Consider the following 25,925-nt stretch of genomic DNA (forward strand, 5'->3'; position numbering starts at 1 on the left):
TGCAAGTACTGCTATATGCTGATGATATAGTCTTAATTGCTAGCAGTGAAGAGAATTTACAGAGGAGCGTAATAGAATGGGCAGAAGAACTTGCGAGAAAAGGGATGAAGATTAATATTAAGAAAAGTAAAGTTATGCAGGTGGCAAAAGGAGAAAAAGATCATGAAATAGCAATTAGATATGGAAACGAGAACTTGGAAGAAGTAGACGAATATGAATATTTAGGAACCATCATAACAAGTGATGGTAGGTGTGATGAAGAAATCCTAAATAGGAAAAGAAAAGCAAATACAGTATATTTTCAGTTCAGTAAAACAATAATGGGAAAGAAAGAAGTGGCAGTAAAGACAAAAATGCAGCTATACAAATCAGTATTGGTCCCTACATTAACATATGGAATGGAAAGTTTACCACTTCAAGATAAACATCTGAGTAAAATTCAGGCTAGTGGAATGAAATACCTGAGAAGAGCTGTTAATAAGACTAGGAGAGATAAAGTGAGGAATGAAAGAATAAGAAGAGAAGTGGAACAGGAGTCGCTAGAGAAAATAATTGAAAAGAGACAGCTAAAGTGGTGGGGACATGTAATCAGAATGAATGAAGACAAAAAGGTAAAGCAAATTCTAGAAGTAAAGGTCCAAGGTAGGAGAGGTAAAGGAAGACCAAGGATAATGTTTGAAGACAGAATGGAAAAGATTGAAAGAGAAAGGAATAAGACAATAAATATGATGAAGAGAATGATGAGAAACAGACAGGAATGGAGGAGATGGATCGAGGCAACCAACCCTACGCTATGATGGCAGAAGGGAACTAGAGGAAGTAAGTAAGTAAGTACTATGCTAAACCTTATCTACAAATTGAAATATACTGTATTTGCCCCCCAGTTTTGGCACCTTGCCCCCCTGGTTTTGGAACCCAATCGCCACCACTGGTTAGGAGCTTTGTTTTTAACACATCAAAAAGGTTACAAGGTTGCAGTAATAACTTTTTGCTGGTTAAATATATGTTGGAAAACTTTCGTCACTTCATTTCTCGTGAAATTCTAGCCTGATTTGATATATCACATCACCGCCTTTCCTTTGAAATTTTTGCATTGAATTTAATATGGCGGGCAACAATGCCGGACCTACGCTTGACACACACAGCTAGGGATCTCCCTGTGCCTAACATATTTCTTTCATGACCAATTATACCCAGGATAACTTTTTGTACATTTTGTAGGGAGTGTTAAGGGACACTTGACTTATCATAGTTCATGTAATGAGGCATTTATCAGTCACATAGTTACACATATTATTTTGTATCTTCTGATCCCATTGCAGTCCCAGAATGATTTTTTGATATATTTTCGAGTATGGCATAAGGGACCAAATATATTTTTGGTCAAGGTCACGTGACAAAATTATATCTTTATCCAAAGGTAGGCTTGTTATATATCACTGGAAAGCTTGTTCAATTCCCTGTACAATAAGCTTTATTTGAGCTTCCTAAGCATAATAGGGGCGGGAGTTACAGCACATTTAGTATAGCTAAGTGGACTCAAAAAGGGCAATTTATGCAAACTTTGACGTTGAATAATTTAACAATTACAAGACAAATGAAACTAAAAATTTTCATAGTTACTATGTTCCATGCATAGTTTCAAGTCCCCAAATTTCATGAAAATTGAAGATGGTCAGGTTGGAAATTGCACATATTTGTGTTGATTTGGCATGGAATGACTCGTACGCTACATTCAGTGAAACACCTCCTTTTAGTCTGTGTCCAGTGTCTTTAGGACGTAAATTACATAGTTTGTTACATATTTGCTGTTATTTCTGGCAGAAACAAACTTTTACTCTAATTCTAAAAATTAAAGGAAATAATTGGAGCTTTCTAATTCATTGAAGATTTAAGGTAGAGCTCTATCAAACAGAAACCATAATTTATCAAATTTTCTGCTCTTTCATTTTGATTATCTTCACATTTTCGAGATATTAATCTTTATTAATTTCCAAGGTAAATTTTTGGCACCATTTGATCAAGATGATGGGAATCTTACAGGTCACTGTGTGGTAAATTCTTCAAAATCAGTTTCATCATTTTTTTAAATTTTTTATTTTTATTTTTTTTACTATAGAGGCAGTTGGTTTCATTTATGTTGCAATTAGTTCCCCAGACTAGGCGTCTCGCTAAATGTAATCTAAACAACTGTCAGATTGGTTTAATTCCTGTTCCAAAAGCCATCCCAAAATGAAACTTACACCAAACAGAGATTACATACCTTATTACCACGAAATTTGAAGGCTAAATTTTATGAAAACTATGCTCCCTTAGCCTCGAAACAAGTCCAACATGAAAGTTATACCAATAAAACATATAAAAAAAAATTGTTGACCTTGTGAACATAAATTGACATTTTTACATAGTTTGCAACCCTGCTGTATGATCACAGAGGGCAAAAACTTTACACATGTAGGTTCCTTCATATCCTTTACCATCCTACCGAATTTCATGAAAATCTGAAATTGTCAGGTTGGGAACTGTGATGATTTGGCATGGAATGACCCTTCTACTACTTCAATTTCCTTTCAGGTGTAGAGTACATTTTTAAGAACTGCAAATTCTAAATTAGGTTTTTTAACTACAACTACAAGATCAGACATGAAATCTTCAAGTGTGAATAAGAAAATAAACCTTTTGTCTATGATATTGTTTTATTTAATGTGATTTGTAGTTACTGGTAATCAGTCAACTGTTACCATATTAGTGGAAAGTAATTACCATAAAACAAATTAAGGGTAAGGGGAAAAACGAGGAATGTCACAAAACTGGTTTTAGGAAAAAACATTTTAATACTAATCTTTCTACACATTTCTCATTTCATTCCAGTGAGTGGTGTACAGTTGTTTAGTACCAGTTCCAACCAACAGAATGAGCTGTAAACCTCAAAATCGAAAAAAATTGACATTTCTTGTTTTTTCCCCCCCATACCCTTCAAATGAGCCAACTGGTTACATGCCACCGTTTAAGTAGTAGACTATTAGCTGTAAGTTAGCATACCCAGTCTTGTTTTTTTTATTTTTCCTTAGATACCTACAGGCTGAAATGCACTATGTGTTGCCTAATTCCACAGCGATGACAGAGGCTTCTATTGAAAAGCTAAGGATTGAAGGTTGCTCATGGCCTTATAGGTATGCAACACATGCAGTGTAGGGACAGCATTAGCACCTTGGGAAATACATGGTAACAGAGTATGGACCTGCCTAACCTATCCACGTATGCATATAATAGCTTAGGTTTGGTTCTGTTAGCATGCATTTCAGTCGTTAGTGTCACATTTTTACAACAGGTGATGTAAAACACATCCATATCTATCAAAACACTGAAGTTTTGAATTTTTAAAATCATAACAAATAATTCATGCTCTACATAATGAGTTTGGTTTCTTTTATGTTACTTTTCACACAACATGCTATGAAGCCAGGGTCTCGGGTTCAAATCCCAGCCTGGGTATGGAATGTTTGTGTCATTTCATCATATCACTCATTCCTATCTTCGCAAATTAGCCAAAAGTGGTTTAAAAAATGAAGCAAATCAATCAATCAATGTCACTTTTCTCCCACTTTTGGCTAATTGTGATGTGATGAAGGGACACAAAGAATGCCCAGGCCAGGATTTGAACCCAGGTGCCCTTGCATTATGTGCTAACCACTCTGCCAAGGAAGTTGGCTACTTCTTGTAATAAAAAGCAAATACATTTTTTTCAACAAAATAAATTCTGCAGAGATATTCTATATCCTCACTGCCGCCCCTGGTGTTGTTGACGTTGAACTATCGTTGACACATAGATGTTCATCAAAGCTTTTGTACTTGGAAGAGGTGACTTGTTCTGATATGAAATTGCCTTCATGATGAGGAAGTAGACGATTTCCACAAGACTGAACATGCTGAAGCCAAGAAATAGTCCCAGTAGGCCTCCACAGCTTGCTACAAAAGAGAGATGATCTTGTCAGGGTGGTATGCATACAATCTTCATACAAGAACATTTATATTTAATATTTAGCACAGTACAGGGGCTAGAGAGTAATTGGGATTCCAAAAGTAGTTCAGTTAAAAAAAACAACAACTGATGAAACAGCAGTTCAACCTATACTCAGATCCTTAAGAGCTTGGTGCAGTGAATTTTTGTGAAGTCCGGAGGGCCCAGTTCAGTCAAATCTGGTCTCCTCACCTCCTAGTTGGGGCCATGGGATATTTCACGATGAAAAAGAAAGAATGGTGTCTCAAATGTAACCGAAAGCTACAGCACTTTTCTTCCCTAGAAAAAGTGCAAATGCCATGATGGGTCTCTTCAGGGCAAAAGATTCTGGCTCAGGTTCAAAACCTGGCGAAGACACACAGTGATTTGGACCACACTTTAAACTGTAGGTCCAGTCTCGATTAGCTTATCTGTGTATAAAGTGGTCTTAAAACAAAAGCTCAACAAAAAAGATTCTGGACGTAAACTATTACTGCATTTGAATGTCTGAGAAGGACCCATTATGACACAGGTAAAAAGTTTTAAGAGAAAACTAAACAAGGGAAGGCTAAGGTTTGGAACAGTGAATGTCAGGACACACTTGCAGGTGGGAGATTGATTACAATTCTTTTATAGTAATTTACTTATAACAACACTAAGAGTTTGTCTGAGCTTTTGTTTCCATCTGTGAATCATCATCAGAGGTCGTCGAGAGAGAATGAAGGAGAGACAGCTGCTTGTGTGTTGCTTTAACAAGTAATTTACTTCTTGCAAGAAATGGAGAGAATTCACAAAACTAAAGTAGATATATAGACTTTATCCTCAACTCATTGATAAACTCATGAGATACACTAAAAATCCCATGCTTTCAACAACAGACCTCCATAAGTTCAAATGGTCCAACACTCACTATTTTAGTCATGTATAGTCATAGTAGATAAATAGCAATTAATCTGCAAAAATGGCAAAATGTTGATGAAAATATGGGCTAAATGATACAAATTCTGTGGCAGAAGTCAGGAGATACCCCCGTACACCTCCCTCCCCTCAGACATAGGGTGTACTGTATGGTACTGACAAACTCTCTCAGTGTGTAGAGGATTTCAAGACTAACACCTTTTCTAATAGCGCTCGTTCGTTACGATGCTACAAAGCCTCAAACAAGCAGCATTTTCTATCCTTGAAGTATGCAGCCTAGACATACAGGGCCTCCCTGATGGCATAGTAATGCCATTGACAGTTTGAATTTGACTTTATATTAGCCCAAAAATTACTGTGCAATACTGCAGAACCTTTAATGATTGAAAATAAAAATTTAATGTGACCTACATGGAAGATTTACAGATCAAATTGCAATTGATAAAAGAGGATATGAGAATTCTTTCCCTGCCAAGTACCAATGTGAGATGTAAATCACATGAAACGCAAGTTATTTATGTACCTAAATGCCAGGAAACTGCACTTAGTTATTAATGACAATTTACTAACTACAGTTTCACGGTGTACAAGTACTAAAGGTTGTAATTGCTGGTATGAAACCATCATTACCGTATCAAATTTTCGCAGAAATGTTAATGAATCAATTACTGTGTGTTAGAATTGATATTTCCCCTTTCTCACCTAAATCAGATAAAACTAGAGAAATGAATGTGTTAAAGCAAAGTATCGAAGTTCACAATGATACAGCATTACAATAATAGTAACAACAAGTTAATACACTAAAACATAATACAAGAAGTTGCTCAATCAAGTTATGACGCACTTAAAAAGTATCTCATATACACGCATCTGAAAAAGTGCAAAAATTGGGACATGACATTTTGTGATAAGGTTGATGATATTATCGCTTGTACTATGTTATCTGGCAGAAAAGTACATTACACTGCCAATTATGAATCTGTGTGTCATGACTGCACACATACTGGTCAAGCTTCTAAATGAGACCCAACGAGAAAAACTTACTGAGAAAATTTGTTTGTCTTAATGTCCTCTACACGCTACGAGTTTCTTGGTGTTGCATACTTTCACATATACAAACACAATGCATACCATTTATGATAATTATGACTAAGGCTCGGAAGTTGATGACCTAAAAAAGCTAAAAAATAAAATGACCTTAAAATTATGACCTATTAATTGTAAAAAGTGACCTAAAGATAATTTTCACTCTTAAAATGAAAGCTTGTGATTTTTTTTTACAAAAGAGTAGTTTAATACTTATATAAAATCCGTTGCTTGGTGATTCTAACTACCAAATAACAAAAAGTAGCCTTGAGGGCTAAAGTCTACTTCACGACTGCCAGCCACGCTCCCACATGCCTCAGCAGAGATGGGCAATCATCCAACCAGTTAGGGTGTCACTACATGGTCACCACGACAAATCCTCAGTCGTTATTGTAGGTTTCAGTGACCAGATTAAACTACGAAGCAAAGGGCAAAAAGCAATTAAGTGCTAATATAGTTTTATTTATTTTTACTTCAAGAAGAACAAGTTTTTTTTTCTGTATAAGTCATTCACTTCCTTTCAAAGTGGACCTAGTCGGTTACCATCTAAAAATACAGTTGTGTTTCGCGTACATCAGATTATATATAGTATATACAGGGTGATTCTAAAGGTAGGGTACAAACGAAAAACCACAGATACCTCCCATGAAATAGAGACGAAAGTGCCCCTTCCACTTTGCCGAGAGATGCCTCTGTGAGGAGCTAGACAACGCCGAAAATGTGTGAAAATGAACTTCACACCGCTGTACAGCCAGTACCAGTGAAGATAGAAAGACGAAACAAAAGAAGTCAAAAGGAACACCAAAGTCACCCATCCGAAAAACATCAGGTGGCAGCTGCATGGGGTTCCACAAAGGAAATAGGAGTGTCCCGCAAGACAAGTGAAGGGAAAGGGTAGCGATCGACAACGGTAGGGACAGAAGAAGCAATGAAGCATGAAGTAACAATTGCACAGCAGGAAAAAAACACCATGACTGAAGCAGTGCAGTCGAGAAAAGTAGTGCGAGGTTGCAGAACCACGGGAGGACGACATAGGATGAAGAAACACAGAATGCAAGCAAAGTGGTCCGTGACACTCGACAGGCAACAGACGCGTACATGGTTTGGGGCAGAAATGGCAGCACTGGTGGTGCAGCGCATGAGGAGTCCTCAAACACAGTGGGGAGACACCGCAGCAAGAACAAAGCACAGTGCAACAAAAGAGAAAGAGGACCGGACAGGGAATGGTACCTGCCAAGGAGACAACAAATGCGGGATGAGGAATTCCCCGTAGCAGCACCAAGGGGATGTCGCAGATGTCGTTCGCCAGCAGGACAAACACAGCAACTACGGACACAGGAGGTTTATTGCCACGCAAATGTGGACTTACAGATAGGAATAGTACGTAGTACATAGTCGTACCCCGGACTGACGTTGTTACAAAAGTTGCTCAAATTGACAACCACCACATTCAATGCAGGCATTGCAGCGTCGCAGGAAATTTTGGCGAACCCTGTCAAAAATCCCTGACATGGTACACACCTCGGCCGATGCTGCAAGTATCCTCGCTACCAATGTTTCCTGGTCAGGCACCGGGGTCTCGTAGACGAGTGTTTTCACATGGCCCTACAAGAAGAAATCCATTGGTGTGAAGTCAGGCGAACAGGCGGGCCAGGGGACGGGGCCCACTCTGCCGATCCAGCACTGTGGGTAGGTATGGTGCAAAAGGTTGGCACCCATAAGGAGGGGATACCCCTCAGACCCATCATCCCCATGTATGCTCATCCAGGATATGGTTTAGCTAAAGAAATGATTAAGAGGATGGGAAAAATGAATATGGACACTCCGTATAGCGTCAAAAACTCTCTTATGGTCAAAGAAACTATTGAGAAACTCACCATAGGAGAACGGGACGTAATCTGTAGTTTCGACGTTATTAATCTGTACCCCAGTGTCCCCCGGGACAAAGCTGGGGATTGTTTGTATAGATGGTTGATTGACCAAAACGTTGAAATCTTGGTCGCCTGGGAGTATGTCCGGTGGTTTTTTCTCATTACGGGGTACAATTACTTCTACGTTAACGATAAAATCTTCCGACAAAAAGAAGGGTTGGCCATGGGCAACCCCATCTCTGGCCTTGTGGCCAACATCTTCATGCACTACGTCGAAAAAGCCGCTATAGAGCATGTAGGGGGGAGGGGGGAGGTAAAGTATTATGGGAGATACGTAGATGACATCCTCATCATAGGGAACGAAATCAAACTTGACAGCATTTTCGACCAATTGGGGAAGCAGGACCCCAGGATTGGGTTTACTAGGGAAGATATGGCCAACGGAAAGATCCACTTTCTTGACTTGTGCCTTACTAAAACCGGACAACGGATCGTAACCGGGGTCTTCCATAAACCGTTAGCTGGAGAGTTGTACCTCCATAAGAGATCCCAACATTCGAACAGGACTAAATTAAATGTTTTTCTTAACTTTTTCATTCGCGCCGAAAGACTGTGCAATGACGAAAAAGAGAAAGAGAAAGAAGGGGAATGGATAAGGAAGGTGGGGGTAAAGAATGGGTACACTATCCGCGACCTGGAAAAAGTAGCTAGGAAAGCCAAAAGGATTGTTAGGCAAGAAACATCGCAAAAAGACAAAGAGAATGAAAAAACTGAGATAAGAAACGGTGAAAAGAACACATTTTTTGTCGGGATCCCGTATTTTAAGGGGGTCTCAGAGAAAATTGAAAAGTCCGTGAGGGGTTACGGAATAAAATGCGGTGTAAGAGCGCCCCGGAGTATTGAAAAGCACTTTACGTCCTATAAGAAAGGGAGGGGGGATAGGCGCAATAACCCTGAAGAGCGGAAGGGAGTATACAGGATAGTGTGTGAATGCGGAAAGGAATATGTGGGACAAACCGGGAGAAGCATGCAAGTTAGGTGGGGGGAGCATGATAAGGACGTAAAGGAGGGCATACCCAAAACTGGATTATCTGAACACATATTGGTTAACCGACATAAGATTGCTAAAAGGGAGGTTATTAGGGAGGTTAACAATAAATTGGACAGAAACGTATATGAAGCTGCCTATATATGCGCGAAAAATTGGAACAAACTTAATAGGGACGATGGGAATTTAGAAGACGGCTGGGTTAATTTCTTTAAAAAATGGGATAAAGCCGCAGTGATTAGGGACGAGATGGGCTTCCGTGTTACTCCTGAGGTTAGGAAAGCCGCCGAGGTGGAGGTCGACTTCTCCTTGGATTGGTGACTCCCGAGCCCCAGTTCGGAAAGATTGAGGAGGGGAAGTTCTCTTTCCCCTGGTACGGGCCGACACCGTGCATTCGCCTACCCTGAGCATTGGTCGGCAGTCCACCGACTTCAGCCTAGGATGTTCATTTGTTTTTATAGTATTGCGCGGTTTTAGATGTGTAATTTATATTCTTTTTTAGAAAGTGTCCTTCAAGCAACTTTTTAACCTAAATCCTTAACCTTCACTTTCACGACGAGGCACCATGTCAGGTGTCTGAATAACATCGTTTCAACCTGAGGAAGGAGGTAGTGTAACCTCCGAAACGTAGTACGAAAAATCTCATACTCACACACGTAAGTTGCTGATTTTTAATCTTTTAGCCTAAAGTTTATAATTCATTGTGAGTAATTCGCACATTACCAGTATGTTACATCAAAATGTGCAGGCGCTCCATCCAATTGAAACCACATGCAATGTCGCACGTTGAGGGGTACATCTTCTAGCAGCTCTGGAAGGACTGATGCAAGAAAGGTGCAATAGAGGCGGCCATTTAAACGTGGTGGCAGCAGGTATGTACGATAATCTGTTCATCGATGATACCTGCCCAGATATTCACTGCAAACTGGGTCTGATGGTGCACCTCGACTGCTGCATGAGGATTTTCATAATCCCACACATGGCTGTTTCAGCAATTGAAGATGCCCTAACGGGTGCATGATGCCTCGTCCGTGAAAAGCACATGGTGCAAAAAACGGGGATCATCGGTACAAAACTGCAACAGTGTTGACAATTCCACACGTCGTTGGTAATCCCCAGCCAGCAACGTGTGGACTCACTGTGGATGATAGGGATACAGCAGATCATCATGAAGGACATGCCACACTGTCGACTGGGTGCTAGTGGACGGTGTGTTGTCCACGCGAGCAAGTACGTCCTCCTCGACCATCATGGTGCGCACATGTCTTGGGTGACTGACATGATGGCCTGCACGTAACACACCCGATTCACCAAGGTATGGTGCACGTTCGAAAACAACCTGCTGTCGGGGTGGCGCCTGTCCGGATACCGTTCGCGATAGAGGCGTGCAGCTGCTCGTCCATTGCCATCTGCAAGGCCGTAGACAAAATGCATGTCCCTCAGTTCTACAAATGTGTAGCGTTTCATGTTATGGTGAGGACAGTGCCAATTATGGAATACTGTACTCCAGTGCACAGGTGGCACACACACACACACACACTTGTCACAATGGCTTCGAAACAACGTACTCAACTGTCGTATGTCAAGCACACCACCACCGCACCGGCTCTTTCACTGACACGCTCCCTGACGCTGCATTTCCAATCTGGCACTTTGTACGCAGAACAGACGCCTGCAGCCCACATGTCTGCATGGCGCTGTGGTACAATCAGCTGACATTCCCGAGCCACCCGTGCCTGTGCTCTTCACTACCTGACCACTGCCGTCAGGTGGGGCCATGTACTCTGGGGGCTTGTCATCGTGGAACACATGTAGCGTCCTTCATTCTTGCCCCATTCACCCACAACACGTACTTCGTCCGTCTTGTTCGAGCCGACGGGGAGCACTACGTACGATCGTGTGGTGTTTGTGTACACCAATGTGGGGTGACCCAGCAGTTGAACAGACGTGCATACCCCTACGTAGCTTCATTCCACGGCTGTCCCATGCAGTTTGTCTGTACAGCCTCACTCGGCCCGGTCTCACACCCACACGGCAGTGTGCGGCAGCGGTGGTGCAAGGCCATGGTTGGTTTCGGAGCGGTAGGGTGCGGCCGAGGAGGGACTCGAGTTGTTCGGCTGGGGTTGGGCTCGGAAGCAAGCAGCCACGTCAGGTCTGGGGACGATAGACCTGGTGATCGGGCTGGACACTTTCCGACCTCGTCCATTGGTGTCGTCCACCGTACTCCAGCAGCCTTTCGCCCCTCCCACCCAGCGATGTGCCTCCGGCTTCATTTCTAAGAGGCTCTTTGGGCCCCATCACGATGTTTGTAACAACGTCTGTATGGGGTACGTGGTCCTATCTGTACGTGCACCTTTCATTGGCAATAACCTCCTGTGCCCGTAGTTGCTGTTTGTCCTGCTGGCGCACGACCTCTGTGTGACATCCCCTCGGTGCTGCTACGGGGAATCCCTCGTCTCGCATTTGTTGTCTCCTTGGCAGGTACCATTCCCCGTCCAATCCTCTTTCTCTTTTGTTGAACCGTGCTTTGTTCTTGCTGCGGTGTCTCCCCACTGTGTTTGGGGACTCCCCATGCACTGCACCGCCAGCGCTGCCATTTCTGCCCCGAACCATGTATGCGTCTGTTGCCTGTCGAGTGTCACGGACCACTTTGCTTGCATTCTCGATGTGTTTCTTAGTCCTATGTCGTCCTCCCGTGGTTCTGCAACCTCGCACTACTTTTCTCGACTGCACTGCTTCAGTCATGGTGTTTGTTTCCCGCTGTGCAATTGTTCTTGCATGCTTCATTGCTTCTTCTGTCCCTACCGTTGTCGATCGCTACCCTTTCCCTTCACTTGTCTTGAGGGACACTCCTATTTCCTTTGTGGAACCCCATGCGCATACGTTGTGCAGCTGCCGCCTGGTGTTTTTCGGATGGGTGACTTTGGTGTTCCTTTTGACTTCTTTTGTTCCGCCTTTCAATCTTCACTGGTACTGGCTGCACAGCGGTGTGAAGTTCATTTTCACACGTTTTCGGCATTGTCTAGCTCCTCATGGAGGCATCTCTCGGCAAAGTGGAAGGGACACTTTCGTCTCCATTTCATGGGAGGTATCTGTGGTTTTCGTTTGTACCCTACCTTTAGAATCACCCTATATACAGGGTGACCTGTAATTAGATGTATTCCCTGAAAGGGGTTAAAGTAGAGAAAGTTAAAAAGTTAAAGTACAAGAAATAATACTTCATTCATCTTCATGTGAATGGAATCAATGAATAATACAATTAAAGAACATTATATGTCTTGCTCAAAGTGGGCACCTCCATTATGAAAGCAGGCACACAGGTTTTTACGGACATTTGGTCTCGTAACTCGTGATGTGATGGTGTCCTTGATGTGTTGACTAGCTGTTAAGATCCTCTCCCTGAACTCTTCTTGCGAGTTTACCGGTGTCTTGTAAACTAAGTCTTTCATCTGGCTCCAAATGTAAAAGTCGCAAGGTGTCAAATCGATTGGGGGATCGAGCTGGGCAGCCATCATGCTGGTATATCATGTCACGTCTTGTAGCTACAGGCACATCCTCCAACAACATTGCCATCCCGTTCCTCAAAAAATGTTCATAAGTGATGCCATTTAAGATTTGGGGCAGGAAAAATGGCTCGATCAAATGATTGTTGATGACGCCCATCCATACTTCTGCCTGTGCGTGCGACAGTGGCTGGATGAAAATTATCCAAAGAAATAGATTGGCCGAGGTGGCTCGATTTCCTGGCCGGCTCGATCCCCCGATTTGACGCTTTGCAACTTCTACATTTGGAGCCACATGAAAGACTTAGTTTACAAGACATCAAGGACACCATAATATCACGAGATAAGAGGACAAATGTCCATAAAAACCTGCGTGCCTGCTTTCGTAACGGAGGTGTCCACTTTGAGCAAGGCGTATAATGTTCTTTAATTGTATTGTATTGTTCATGGATTCCATTCACATGAAGATGAATGAAGTATTATTTCTTGTACACAAATGTTAATGTTAGCAACATTTGTACCTTGTTGGATAGCTGATGACACAAGGAAGTAATTTAAGTAATTTGTACGCTTCGTGTCATACCATTTTTGTTATTAATACCTTGCCAAGTAAACTAAAGAGTGCATTTTTTTATCATCACTTGTAAGTTTAGACTCACCTGTTACTTATACAAGGGTCACTATTTATATTTTGAGCCTAACAATGAAAAAACAGGAATTTGGCATTGAAAACTGCTTTATTGTTTTTCGAAGTATTCTCCTTTATGGTCAATACACTTTTGCATTTGTTCGAACCATTTGTCAAAGCAGTTTTTCCAATATGGTTTTTGAACGCATCAACGGCATCTTCCGCCGACGAAAATCGTTGTCCACCCAATTTATTCTTGGCATTCGGGAACAAGAAGAAGTCATTGGGTGCCAAATCAGGAGTGTACGGCGGATGACCCATCAATTCGATTTGTTGACTGTTCATAAAGTCGGTTGTTAGACGAGATGTGTGACAGCTGGCATTGTCTTGATGAAGAATGATCCGACGGCGTTTGTTTGTTTTCCGTATTTGACCGAAGACCTCTGGCAAACAAATTGTTGTGTACCATTCAGAGTTGACCGTTCTACATTTCTCTAAAGCCACAGTTGCCACATGACCAGTTTTCCCGAAAAAACAGGCGACCATTTGTTTCGATGTGCTTCGAGCGCGAACAACTTTTGTTGGATTGGGTTCATCTTGAAACACCCATACAGTCGACTGCTGTTTACGTTCTGGCTCATATGCATATATCCATGATTCGTCACCTGTTACAATCTTATATACGTCTTTTGAAGCACCACGATTGTATTTATTGAGCATTTGTTTGCACCAATTGACGGGAGCGTCTTTTTGAGTTTTTGTCAAATTGTGGGGGTTCCAATAAGAACATACCTTTGTCACAGCTTAATGATCATGTAATATTTTATATATGCTTGTGGAACTAATGCCTATGGTTGCCTCAATCTCACAGTATGTCACATGACGATCTTGCAGTATTAGGTTTTGCACAGCATCAATGTTTTCTTGAACAACATCTGATTTTGGACGACCTTCGCGAATCTCGTCGGTGAGCGAATGGCGGCCACGATTAAATTCGTTATACCAGCGAAGTGGCACAGTGGCAAAGGATGGGGCTTCATCGCCAAATGTGGAAGTAAGTTGATCGATGCACTCTTGTCTTGATAATCCACGTCGAAAATGTTCACGAGTTAATTCCATTTTATTGGTGTCATGCAATCTCCAAGGTAACATAAACAACACAAATGAAGCTATTGACAAAACATTTCAAGTACGTTATGGTCAATAATGCCAGACGATTCCGTGCAAACGTCAAATCGCGCCTAACTTCAATCAGTGTTGCCAAGGCTCAAAATATAAATAGTGACCCTCGTATGTGATTGTTATTTGGGACAAACTATTTTCCAACCAACCACTTATTTGTTAGTTATCGGAAGGAGCTGAAATATGTGCCATACAATGAGCTGTCTTTTCTCAATTCTTATTTATTAATGTGGAAAATTGTCATTAAAAAAAAAAAAAAGCAATAGAAATTCGATTATCTCAAAAACTACTAATTTTCGGATGGGATATCATATGGTCAAATTTATTGCAATTTGCCTCTACTTTAACCCCTTTCAGGGAATACATCTAATTACAGGGCACCCTGTATACCTATATATTTATTATTGTGTCTAAAACCACAGATTAAAGTGATTATAGTGGCCAGCAAGAGAACCTTGAAGAAGGCTTCATACAAAATATTTTAAATTTGTTGGCAAAAATAAATGTACCACAAATTAATTATTTAATTCATTGCCAAACATTCCGGTTAAAAATAATATAGAGCTTTTGCGGTGGTTCAGTCAGTAACGTGTCTGACTACCATGCTAAAGGTCCCGGGTTCAATCCCTGGCCTGTTCAAATCCGGGAACTTTTCTAACGAGGGAAGCGGCCCCGGCGCCCACCCAGCATCGAATAACATGGGTACCTGGGGGAAACCCAAGGCGGTCAGGGACGTGATGCTGATCACATCACCCCCACTCACGACCGGATCAAGAAAGTGTGGGGTGTTACCCCCACACCCCCTATACGCCTTCATGGCATGGTGCTATGCACAGGGGAGCACTTTACCTTTTTTTTAACCATTGACCGTATTATGGCAAACCTGCTAAATAGACCATGTCAGGAAATTTAAATATATAAGTTTACGTCAGCAAATGCATTTAAAATTTACGAAACAACAAAGGAGAAGAAAAATAAACAAAAATGTATAAAATGCAAAATAAAGCCAGTGCTTTCTGGTTCCAACTTAAGGGAAATGGACTGATATCAGGTTTAACATTCCTTTCAAGGCTCAGAAAAAAAGATGATTTGTCAACTTCCGAGCCCTAATTATGGCCCTCCTGATCTTTTATGGGCCCGCCACTTACAATGACAACTATGAGGAATATATTTTTACAAAGTTATTTTTCCTAAATACCTATAAAATCAGTGACAGTGTACAATTCCCCACGGCGGTATCCTAGAAATTGCTTCTCTTTGAAGAAGAAAGTGACCGTTGCATAATCCTTGCTGGAAACAAAGATATTAAGGGTTATTCACAATTGTCCATGTTGTGACATTGAAAAGAATTTATAATATACCATATAGAGATGTGTTTTGTAGTCTGGAGTGAGTATGCAAAATACACTACCACAAAGCATGCTATAAATTATTTTATCACAAATAGATATACATGGTGTTACACTTCCTTTTCTTGAATTTTACATTAACCTAATAAAAGATCTGCAACTTGAGACATGTAACTTGAAATTAGGCATTGTCTATAGTGGAGTGCGTGGATGTAACCGATTGGTTTATTTTACTTCGCTATTCTGCCACTTTTGACTGTGAAGATGACGATGAGTGATGAAGGGACACTTGCAAAGAATACACATGCACATGCACAGGCCAGCCGAACCTGGGACACCTGACATGTAGCATGTTGTGCTAACCACTCTGCAACAAAGGTTGGTTGGTAGGCATTCTCGTCTTTTCACCGACATCACCGTGCCTATCACATACTACCAAACATAATTATATTCCAAACTTGTGCCTAATATATCAATATTCCAAACTTTTTGTGAGGAGTGTATATAAAAAGGGATACATTAAATTTCGTATTAATGTATAATGTTTTAGATATGAATGGTATTATGCTTTCATTTAAAATAACATTTTAAAGTGGAGTCTAAAAATAAACCATAGTCATTTTTCATTTCCTTTTTTTAAAGGTAAAATACAGCGAATAATCTTACTATCCGTTTCGGTGATATTTTCCTTGCAATGGTTTACCACATTGCATAGCTTTCTGCCACTTGTACCTGGCTTCACCATTTCACTGACACTCAATACTGTCGTCACTGTCACAGAGTTAAGTTAAAACTCTTCTAAAAAAACTTCACAATAAAAGTCTAAATCTAGCAGATAAGTACACTTGCTACCCAACAGGCATGCCACTTACAATGCCTTTGTTGCTGCGTATGCCCAGATTGCATTGTTTCAACAATCACTACAATGTACTCCCAACACTCATGGAGGGAAGGGAAGGTAGAAGGCGCTTGTTCTTTCTTTCCTCTAAACCAAACTTTAACGAGAAGACTTAAGGAACAGCCAACTGGCATAATTCTTTTGACACATTAAACTCTAGTGATTTTTGGAACGTGCCATTAACATGAAACAGCAACAATATTAAAAATAATAAAAGTACAAACCTTATTCTTTCTGGTGTGGCTATCAATCCTAAGCCAATGAAGATCATCAACCCTTTATTTCTCGGGTACGTGTTTGTTTCCACAGAGTAGTTGATCTCTGCACACCCTGGTAAGCAATCACAGGGAACCTTGCTCTCTTTATTTCCGGAGGACAATTCCTCTTGGAGCATTACAGCTGAAAAAGGAAGAGTACACCTTTTGTGATTGCGATAATATTTTATAAATATGGAATGTTTTTATTTAAACTTTTCTGTAGAAGTTAGCGTACATACTACACTAGGAATGGGCAACTCGAATGCACTTGTGCAGCTTTGCTAATCCTCTGTGCACTCAAAACTGCCCACCTACACAATGCACCTCAAATGTTCATGCCTCGCTCATTCTAGTCCAGTGTTGCCCATGTATGTGCAAATTGTGTGTATTATCGGTTCCCATGTCTAATGGAATGATGCAAGGTGTGGCAGAAAAGTAAGGTGACTGGCAACATTGCACACGAATCGAGGATGCTGCTGCCTTCCCCTTCACAAGGCAGTTAGGTTAACCCCTGCCCTTGAATCAGTACAACTTTGAACTTGCTACAGTTGCTACGCGATTGTTGAGAGCATCTGAAAGTTGTGTTTGTGAGGTGCGTTACAAAAATGGACTGGTAATAAGTTTGAGCAACGTTTTAACATAAAATTCTGTGTAAAGCTTGGTGAATCCGCTACTGTGACTTATAAAAAGTTGCAAAGGCCTTATGGAGAACATTCCCTATCCAGGGCACAGGTGTTCAGATGGCACAAGCCCTTTCTAGAAGGCTGAGACCAAGTAGAAGATGAACCTTGTGCGGGAAGACCTTCAACCTCAAAAATGGATGACAATGTGGAAAGAATGAGGTCTCTTGCTAAGTCAGATTGTTGATTGGCATTGAGAATGATCAGTAATTTAAATTTGAACCAGTTTATCGTCCATCGAATTTTAGCACTTGGATGCTGCACCACGACAATGCCCCAAGTCACACGGCAGTCTCCATCAATGAACTTTTGCAGAAAAAAAACATTCCTGTGGTTCCGCCGGATCTATCCCCGAGACTTCTTTTTATTCCCCCATCTGAAAAACAACTCGAAAGGATGCCATTTTGGTACTTTGATAATATCCAGACGAGCGTAACCTATGAGCTGAAGGTCATTCCAGCACTGTTACGAACAATGGAAACAACACCTCTGTTGCTGTGTAGCTGCCCAAGAAAACTATTTTGAAGGGGATGACCTTGATTTGTAACACGAATATTCATGGTTAAAAGAAAATCAGTCTCATTACTTTACTGCCACACCTCTTATGTGAGTTATTTGTTGATTGAAAATACCGTAATCTATAAAATTTTATGGGCATTATTATTATAAGCTCTGGGCATCACCACAGTTATTATCATATCATTATTATTATTTGTTTCACCGATTGAAATATTTTTAACATAATTTGAAATCCTCGGCGAAATCTGTACAATCTTTAGTATCTTACTTTATGCTTTCCCTATTAAGATACTGTCTCAGCACACACGAAGAAACAGAAGTTGATTCAAGGAACATGGACAACTTTAGCAGGGGAGATGCTCAAAAACAGCTTGAGTAGAAACATAAATTTTCTAAAATTGACAGATCTAAATTCAATAACATTTCAGCGTGTTTTTCGCTTCCTGGACTGCCAAACGAACTATTTATCGTACAAAAGTTAATCTTATCCATTATTTCCGTTTACGTGCCTCCCCGATGACATAGTGGTAACGTCATTGCCTTGTAATCAAGGGGTCCTAAGTTCAATACCCAGTGGAGGCACATCCCACTGGTTCGGATCCTACTTTAAACTGTAGGTTCAGTCCCAATTAGCCTATATGCACATAAAGTGGACTCAAAACACCAATTCAAACAAACAACTACTTTCGTTATTTTACTTCATTTTTCTACCTCTTGGATACTTTCAACGATGAATGGTGAAATGAAAACTGGGGTATGCACAATGATACATCCACAGAGCTGACTCAGTGGACAAGGACATATGCTAGCAAAGTATCCAGGTACGAGTCCTGTCCTGGTCTCAATCATTCTCATCGTTCCTATTAGCCAAATGTGACAGAAAATGCATATTTTGATACTACCTTGCCACTCTTGTATTTGTAGTGCATTGCACTGACCACTAAAATTGGGAATTAACGTCTATGCTTAACCCCACTCCCTTGCTACCCTTTCAAGACTACATTAGCTGGACCCCATGGCAGAGTGGTTAGCACATCATGCTACAATGCCAGGGGTCCCAGGTTCGAACCCCGGCCTGGGCATGGATATTTGTGAGTGTCCATTCATCAATTTCATCATGTCATTACTCATCCCCATCATCGCAAATTAGCCAAAAGTAGCACAAAAAGCGAAGTAAAATAAAGCAAAGCAATCAATCAATGAAGACTCCTTTAAAAGACTACAAACAATCACCAAGGTAAGTCTTTACAAATTTGTATTATAAAATGTATTACTTTTCTCCTGATTTTAGTATGGGAAATTATTTTTCCTATAAAATCATAGACATAAAAATGAATATTTTACACTAAGTGTAGAAAACACTGTTAATATTTAATTTCATAACAAACGTGGTGTGTTAGGAAAGTAATGAGACTGATTTTCTGTAAACGATGAATTTTATTATTTTTACAAATCAAGGTTATCCTCTTCAAAATAGTTCCCTTCGGCAGCTACACAGCAATGGAGATGTTGTTTCCATTGTTCGTAGCAGTGCTGGAAGGCTTCTGCTGGAATACCTTTTAGCTCGGATACGCTCTTCTGGATATTATCCAAAGTATCAAAATGGCATCCTTTCAAGTGGTTTTTGAGCAAGGGGAATAAAATAAGTCACAGAGACTGAGATCCGGCGAATAAGGGGGCTGAGGAACCACAGGAATGCTTTTTTTTTTTTTTGCCAAAAATTCATTGACGGAAAATTCATTCATTCATTCTCCATAAGCCCTTTGTAACTTTTCATAAGTCACAGTAGCAGATTCGCCAAGCTTAACACAAAATTTGATGGCACAACGTTGTTCAAACTTTTGCCAGTCCATTTTCGTAACGCACCTCACAAATACAACTTCACGTCAGACATTCCCAACAATTGTGTAGCAACTGTAGCAAGTTGAAACTTGTACTGAGTCAACGGCAGAGCGTTTACCTACCTGCCGTGTGAAGGTGGGGGCAGCAGCATTGCCGGTTCGTGCACAGTGTTGCCAGTCTCATTACTTTCCTAACAAACCATGTATATCATTACTTGACTTTGGGATATTGGTGCAATGGATGTGAAACACGACTCACTAAGCACTAACATGAAATTGAGTTATCTGCATTCTATCCCAAACAAGATGACTATTTAGCTACATCACAAGATCAATCTTTCTTTAGGATTACAATAATGTTTACCTAAGATAGTAAAAATATTTGTCAGATTAACAGGGGCGTGATGCTGATCACATCACCCCCACTCACGACCGGATCAAGAAAGTGTGGGGCGTTACCCCCAAACCCCCTATACGCCTTCATGGCATGGTGCTTTGCACATGGGAGCACTTTACCTTTTTTTTACCAATGTTCCTGTACTTACATTCAATAGAGTTGTAACATGATGCTTTGGATGCTGTACAAATGGGCATACCGCTAGTTCCTGCAATATAGAAATATTAAAAGATATATTATCGCAATAAACGATGCAATTACAGAAAGATGAAAAATTCTTTAACAATACTAGAACTATATAATTTACACAGTTTAACTAAGAAAATAGAAATGTAAGTGAATAATGAATAAAGTTACTGTTTGGAAAAAAATATTGTCAAAACTTTATTGATATATAGAAAAACTGTTATTTTCCTTATGTACATTATTACACATTTAATCATAGTTTTACTGTAATTACCACGATAAGTATGTTGTTCAAAAAGTATGCAAGCATATCTTATAATTGAACATTCTCATGTTAATATGTTAGACAATATTTTTATATTTGTCAATAAAATTGTAATAAAATTATGTTATATTTATTATATTTTAAACTGATAATAGTGCATCCTGGATTGTGTGTTCCTAAGAAGGTGTTACCGAAAGGAAAGCATGGTCATAGATAAGGAAAGAGCTTAGCTGGTTCAAACAACTAGTTTCTTACAATAAATATTTTATATTGTTTATATAATAAATAAAGGCCCAAAATTGAACATTGTTTGAAATTAGTTACATAATAATTTCATGTTAGTATTATTGGGTGTTGAAATCTGAATCCATCCTAGATTGAGATACAAGGTAAGTCAATAGATAAACAGACAGAGATATAAGAACAATGCATGTTGCTAGTAGAACATAGTTGACAAAGGAATCCAAACCAATTTTGAAAAATCGTTCTTCTGACCTATTCCTGAACACAGAAATGCTTACTGAAGTATGCATTAATCCCAGGAGGAACAATTTCAGTGGAAAGTCCCTAAACCACTCATCCCCCACAAACTTTTCCCCATGGCGAGATGGAGAAAGGTCTATGCGCTGGATTATTTTAGGAGTGGGAGTTAAGGGAATATTACTATACTTGTTCTCTTGGGAATACCACGCTTCCAATGACACAGAAAAACACATGAATGGAAAGAGGACACGTTGAAGTTCTTATTTGTTGTCCAAAAAGTCAAAAACTTCCATTTGACTAGTCGTAACTTGAAGATGTTGCATTTTCTTTTCTCCATAAGGAATGCATGAGATTCTGTAAATACTTATTCATCATATTTTTCAAATATCGTCACTAGCTTAATTATAAACTTGAGAAAGCTTGCACTTGCAACATGGGGAGAAATCAAGGTGTTGACAATTCTATAAAAACAAAATTCCAAGCAGCCCCGGCACCCACCCAGCATCGAATAACATGGGTACCTGGTTGAAACCCTGGGGGGTAAAGGCAGTCAGGGGCTTGGTGCTGATCACATCATCCCCACTCACGACCGGATCAAGAAAGTGTGGGGCGTTACCCCCACACCCCCTATACGCCTTCATGGCGTGGTGCTAAGCACAGGGGAAAACTTTACCTTTTTTTTTTACCCTGACTTTTCCAGGTTTTCCACACCAAGAATTTAAGTTTTCCATATATTATGGAAAGCACAAAAATTAACCCCTTTTCCTGTAGTATTTAATATACAATTTCTACTGTAATTTCCAGTAATACTCAGTATATCAAACTGAAGTATATTTTGCCACAACAAATTTAAAAGTTCTTGCTTTTCCTCATTTTCTTTGTTCAAAAATATACTACTACAAAAATGTTGATTTTTCCAGAAAAACAGTAAATTTCCGACATTTTCAGAAAAAGGAAATTCCCTGACTTTTTTAAAGGTTTTCCAGACTCTTAGACTCCCTGAGAAATTCATACTCTCTTGTATAGTCGGGGTTATTTTTACTAGTAACATTACCCATTCCGATGACATTGAAATAAATGCATGCCTGGTGCGAAACTGTCACTCTTTGCCTTAATGAGTGGTGTACTCGTGCATGTGTGTGTGTGAGTAAGGACGGATTTAGGAGGTTGGCGCATGGAGCTCTGACTTGTCATGAGTATGTCATTAACAAAAAGTCAGCTATAGTATGAGGGGCATTCAAATTAAAACCGAACACCCGCTACAAAGTGACAATTGAGTTTGTTTTATTCAAAAGTAATTGCCACAAGTGTTAAGACATTTATCCCACTGGGAGACGAGATGATCAATTCCAATCTTGTAGAAAAAGGTAGGTCGTTGACGTATCCACCTCACCCACTGTTGCACTTCCTCGTCCGAATGAAACCGACGTCCACAAATGTCTTTCTTCAGGTCACTAAAAATGTGGAAGTCACAAGGGCAAAGATCGGGGCTGTACGGAGGATGTTCCCAGCCAAATGTCTGAAGCTTATCCCTCACCAGATTGGCAGTATGGGGACGGGCGTTATCATGCAAAAGGATGATTCCGTCCGACAGCATTCCAGGGCGTTTTGACTTAATGGCACATCGCAGTTTCTGCAACGTGTCTGCATAGCGCTGTGCATTGATTGTGGCTCCACGCTTTAGGAAGTCGACAAGCAGAGGGCCCTTGCAGTTGAAGAAGAAGCTCAGCATGACCTTACCAGAACTCGTATGGACAGCCTTGAATTTCTTTGGCAGGGGAGAATCAACGTGTTTCCATTGTTGGCTTTGCCATTTGCTCTCGAGCTCAAAATGGTGGCACCAAGTTTCGTCCCCTGTGACGATACGTGACAGAAATGCATACTCTTCCTCGTGGTACCGCTGCAAATGACTCAGACATGCAGTCATTCTGTCAATCTTTTGTCCCTCCGTCAGTTGATGCGGAACTCATTTTTCGGAACTGCAGGTGATCTTTGATAATGGCATGCACAGAGCCATGACTAATGCCAACCTGAACACGAATTTCTTCCTCTGTGATTTGTCGGTCTTCCCGGATCAGACCATCGATCCTCGCAATCACATCAGGCGTAATGGCTCGATGGGCCTGTCCTAGGTGCGGATCGTCTTGCAGTGATGTGTGTCCTTCGCGGAATATCTTCTGCCACTCGTGCACACTTGTCAGGGTCATGCAGTGTTCGCCATACACTGCAGACGTGCAACGATGAATTTCGCGTGTTCTAGCACCCTCAGCTACCAAGAAACAAACTACACCTCCATTTCCAGTGCTGGATGAACACACTTATCACTATGCTCACCTCCTGAGCAATGACAAAACAACTGTGTGGACTACGCATTTCTCCTACCCTACAGATGGCAGTATCGATATGTAACAACAGTGTTGCCAACTTTTGCGGGGAATGTGTTTTATGGTGGGTGTTCGGTTTTCATTTGACTGCCCCTCATACTATCATGGCAATATGCATGAAGTAGGTTGAAGTTGCAAATTAGCCAAATAACCAATCGCAGTACATGTAGATGAAAAATAATACCTTTTATTGGGCGAAGTTCTGAATTAGGAATTAAGAAAAAGAAAAATTAAACTGTACGTTAACAAGAGAATTAGACTTGCTTTGTAATAAATAATGTTCCCTTCCATGTAGTACACCCTGCATTTGGCAGACTAGTAAGGCTCTCTCATTGGACTCATGGCCAGTATAATCTTCTGTGGGGCTCCTGTTGTCATCCCTACATGTTTGTGACCATCTCATCTTAGAACCATTCAACCTCATCTTCGCAATTAGCCAAAATGCAAAATAAAATAAACCAAACCAATCAGTCATTTTGATAGCAAAAATCCTTGACCACAAATGTAATTTCTTTACTCCTTGACCTACTTGTTGATTTCTTTACTTTTTCTTGACTTTCATGACACCCTGTTAATAACCACAATAATTATTGGATCAAGTTTTTTTTATTTTATTTCTTTTGTAGTCTACGGTTATTACAAGCATAAAAACACAACTTTTTGTTGTGACGTTTCAGAACACACGCTCCCTTCATCAGACATTTATTTTTAGTTTGATTAAAGATACAGTTAAAACAATGGTTAAAAATTTTCAACAAAAAAGAATCAGTTATATAATGTATGTTGTCAATGTTACATTGTTCTAATATAGCAACTTATCTGTTTTATTATTATTTCAGATAAAAAAAAATGATCACGTTTTTTTAAAAATTAAACAATTCAAGTCAGAATCATTTTTTCATAAATTCATAATCATAAATTCTTTTTGGTTAATCTAACTAATGTCTGATGAAGGGAGTGTGTGCTCTTCTGAAACGTCGCAACAAAAAACTGTTTTTTTTTTATGCTTGTAACAACAACAACTACAGACTATAAGAGAAATAATTCTACAATGCAAGCAATGCATACATACAAGAAAAAGTATTCATGTTTTACAGGGAGTTTCTTTTTCTTGGGATGGAAGGGATATGGTGGTCCTCAGGCCCTGTAGCACCCCCATAAATGTGCTACTAGCAATGTATTAAAATAGACTTACGTGGCAAGAAAAATGCAGTGCAGTTGCAAATGTCCATGGTGCGGTTTGACAGACACTCCATCTGACAATTCTTCCTGCTGTATTTGGTGAAGAAGCGTAGAGTGCGTTCGGTAGCAAAGTAGCAATGACGCTTCTGAACGGAGATACTCATCAGAGACTGATCACTCGTGATCACTTTGGCTTCCATGCCAACGTCAGTCTGATGATTTAATGGAACCCTCACGAAATTCTGACTGGACCTTGGATACTCCATTGGACTGTGAAATATTATCTTGTAAAAAAACAAAAGTTAACATTGTGGTGGTTGTGCGGGAAAAACTCACACATCACTCATCGTGCAGATCACTATTGTGATTCATAGAATATTATTGTTTTAATCATTACTTGTCAAAATTTATCTGGTTTTATACCGAGAATGTTTTTTTTTAAGTATTCTGGTTCACTTAACAAAAAAATTATAAGCTATTTCACTCAATGCACTACAGGAGGAAGGACATTCTAAATCTAGTACATTGCAGTTGAATGTGATTAATCTACACAAAATTATGTATCTTAGAATCTTACTTTTGCTATTTTCTTTCCCATAATTTCGCAAAGAGGTTTTTGGTAGTCTGGACACAGCCACTGCTTATATTTATAACAGATTTTAGAAAAACTGAAATACTACGTATCCGAAAACACTCCCGTCAATGGCCGCACAGATCAGTTTTGAGCTCCAGTCAAATATGGGCTCCAATACAAAGTCAACAATGAATAAATTTCAAATAACAGCTGAATGAACATAGTCCCTAGACTGTTTATTTATTTATTTAGAACACACAGGCACTTACAATGTTCATAAGCATTATGTAAACAAGAAAATTATATAATCCATATAAAATGATTTGAAAAATATGACATTTCAATTTACAACGTACTTATAAACATGACTGATTTCATAGCTACATTGCTTGAATTAATGCACTTCAAAGTTATATTTGAATCTAAATTTCAGAGGTATTATTATATACATGCAAATAGCAGTAGTGTAATGGAGATATTGAGTAATAATTTGCACATACTGTATAAGACACAAAGGTAAACATAGAACAGAGAAATTAAAACAGTATTTTATAACAAATAAGGTAAAAAATATAGACAAAGTCTAATTTAGGGTGAGATTATCAACATAATGCGAGGCCCTGGGTGAGATTAGAATGGGAGGCCCCATCTCAATGTGATTAGTTTGTTTGATT

At 39.9% G+C, this 25,925-nt stretch overlaps 2 protein-coding genes across 2 annotated transcripts in view; one reads left to right on the forward strand and one right to left on the reverse strand.

The window, feature by feature from the left end:
- The window catches only part of LOC145999232 (uncharacterized), a 38,519-nt gene extending 35,830 nt beyond the window's left edge, over nt 1–2,689 (forward strand). The window contains exon 13 of the mRNA XM_083136433.1: nt 2,575–2,689. Within this exon, the coding sequence (XP_082992559.1) occupies nt 2,575–2,580 (6 nt within the window). The 3' untranslated portion in view covers nt 2,581–2,689. The remainder of the gene's footprint in view (nt 1–2,574) is intronic.
- Nucleotides 2,690–3,781: 1,092 nt separating this feature from the next.
- LOC145979652 (pickpocket protein 28-like) lies at nt 3,782–24,943 on the reverse strand. Its single transcript, XM_083112618.1, has 5 exons — nt 24,691–24,943; nt 20,326–20,385; nt 16,708–16,882; nt 15,435–15,526; nt 3,782–3,969 (listed from the first exon to the last, which is right to left on the reverse strand). The coding sequence occupies exons 1-5, from the start codon at nt 24,941–24,943 to the stop codon at nt 3,782–3,784; spliced, it is 768 nt and encodes a 255-aa protein (XP_082968744.1).
- Between the last annotated feature and the right edge of the window lie 982 nt (nt 24,944–25,925).

This window comes from Lepisma saccharinum, chromosome 1, assembly GCF_977018435.1.
Source record: "Lepisma saccharinum chromosome 1, izLepSacc3.1, whole genome shotgun sequence".
Lineage (NCBI taxonomy): Eukaryota > Metazoa > Arthropoda > Insecta > Zygentoma > Lepismatidae > Lepisma > Lepisma saccharinum.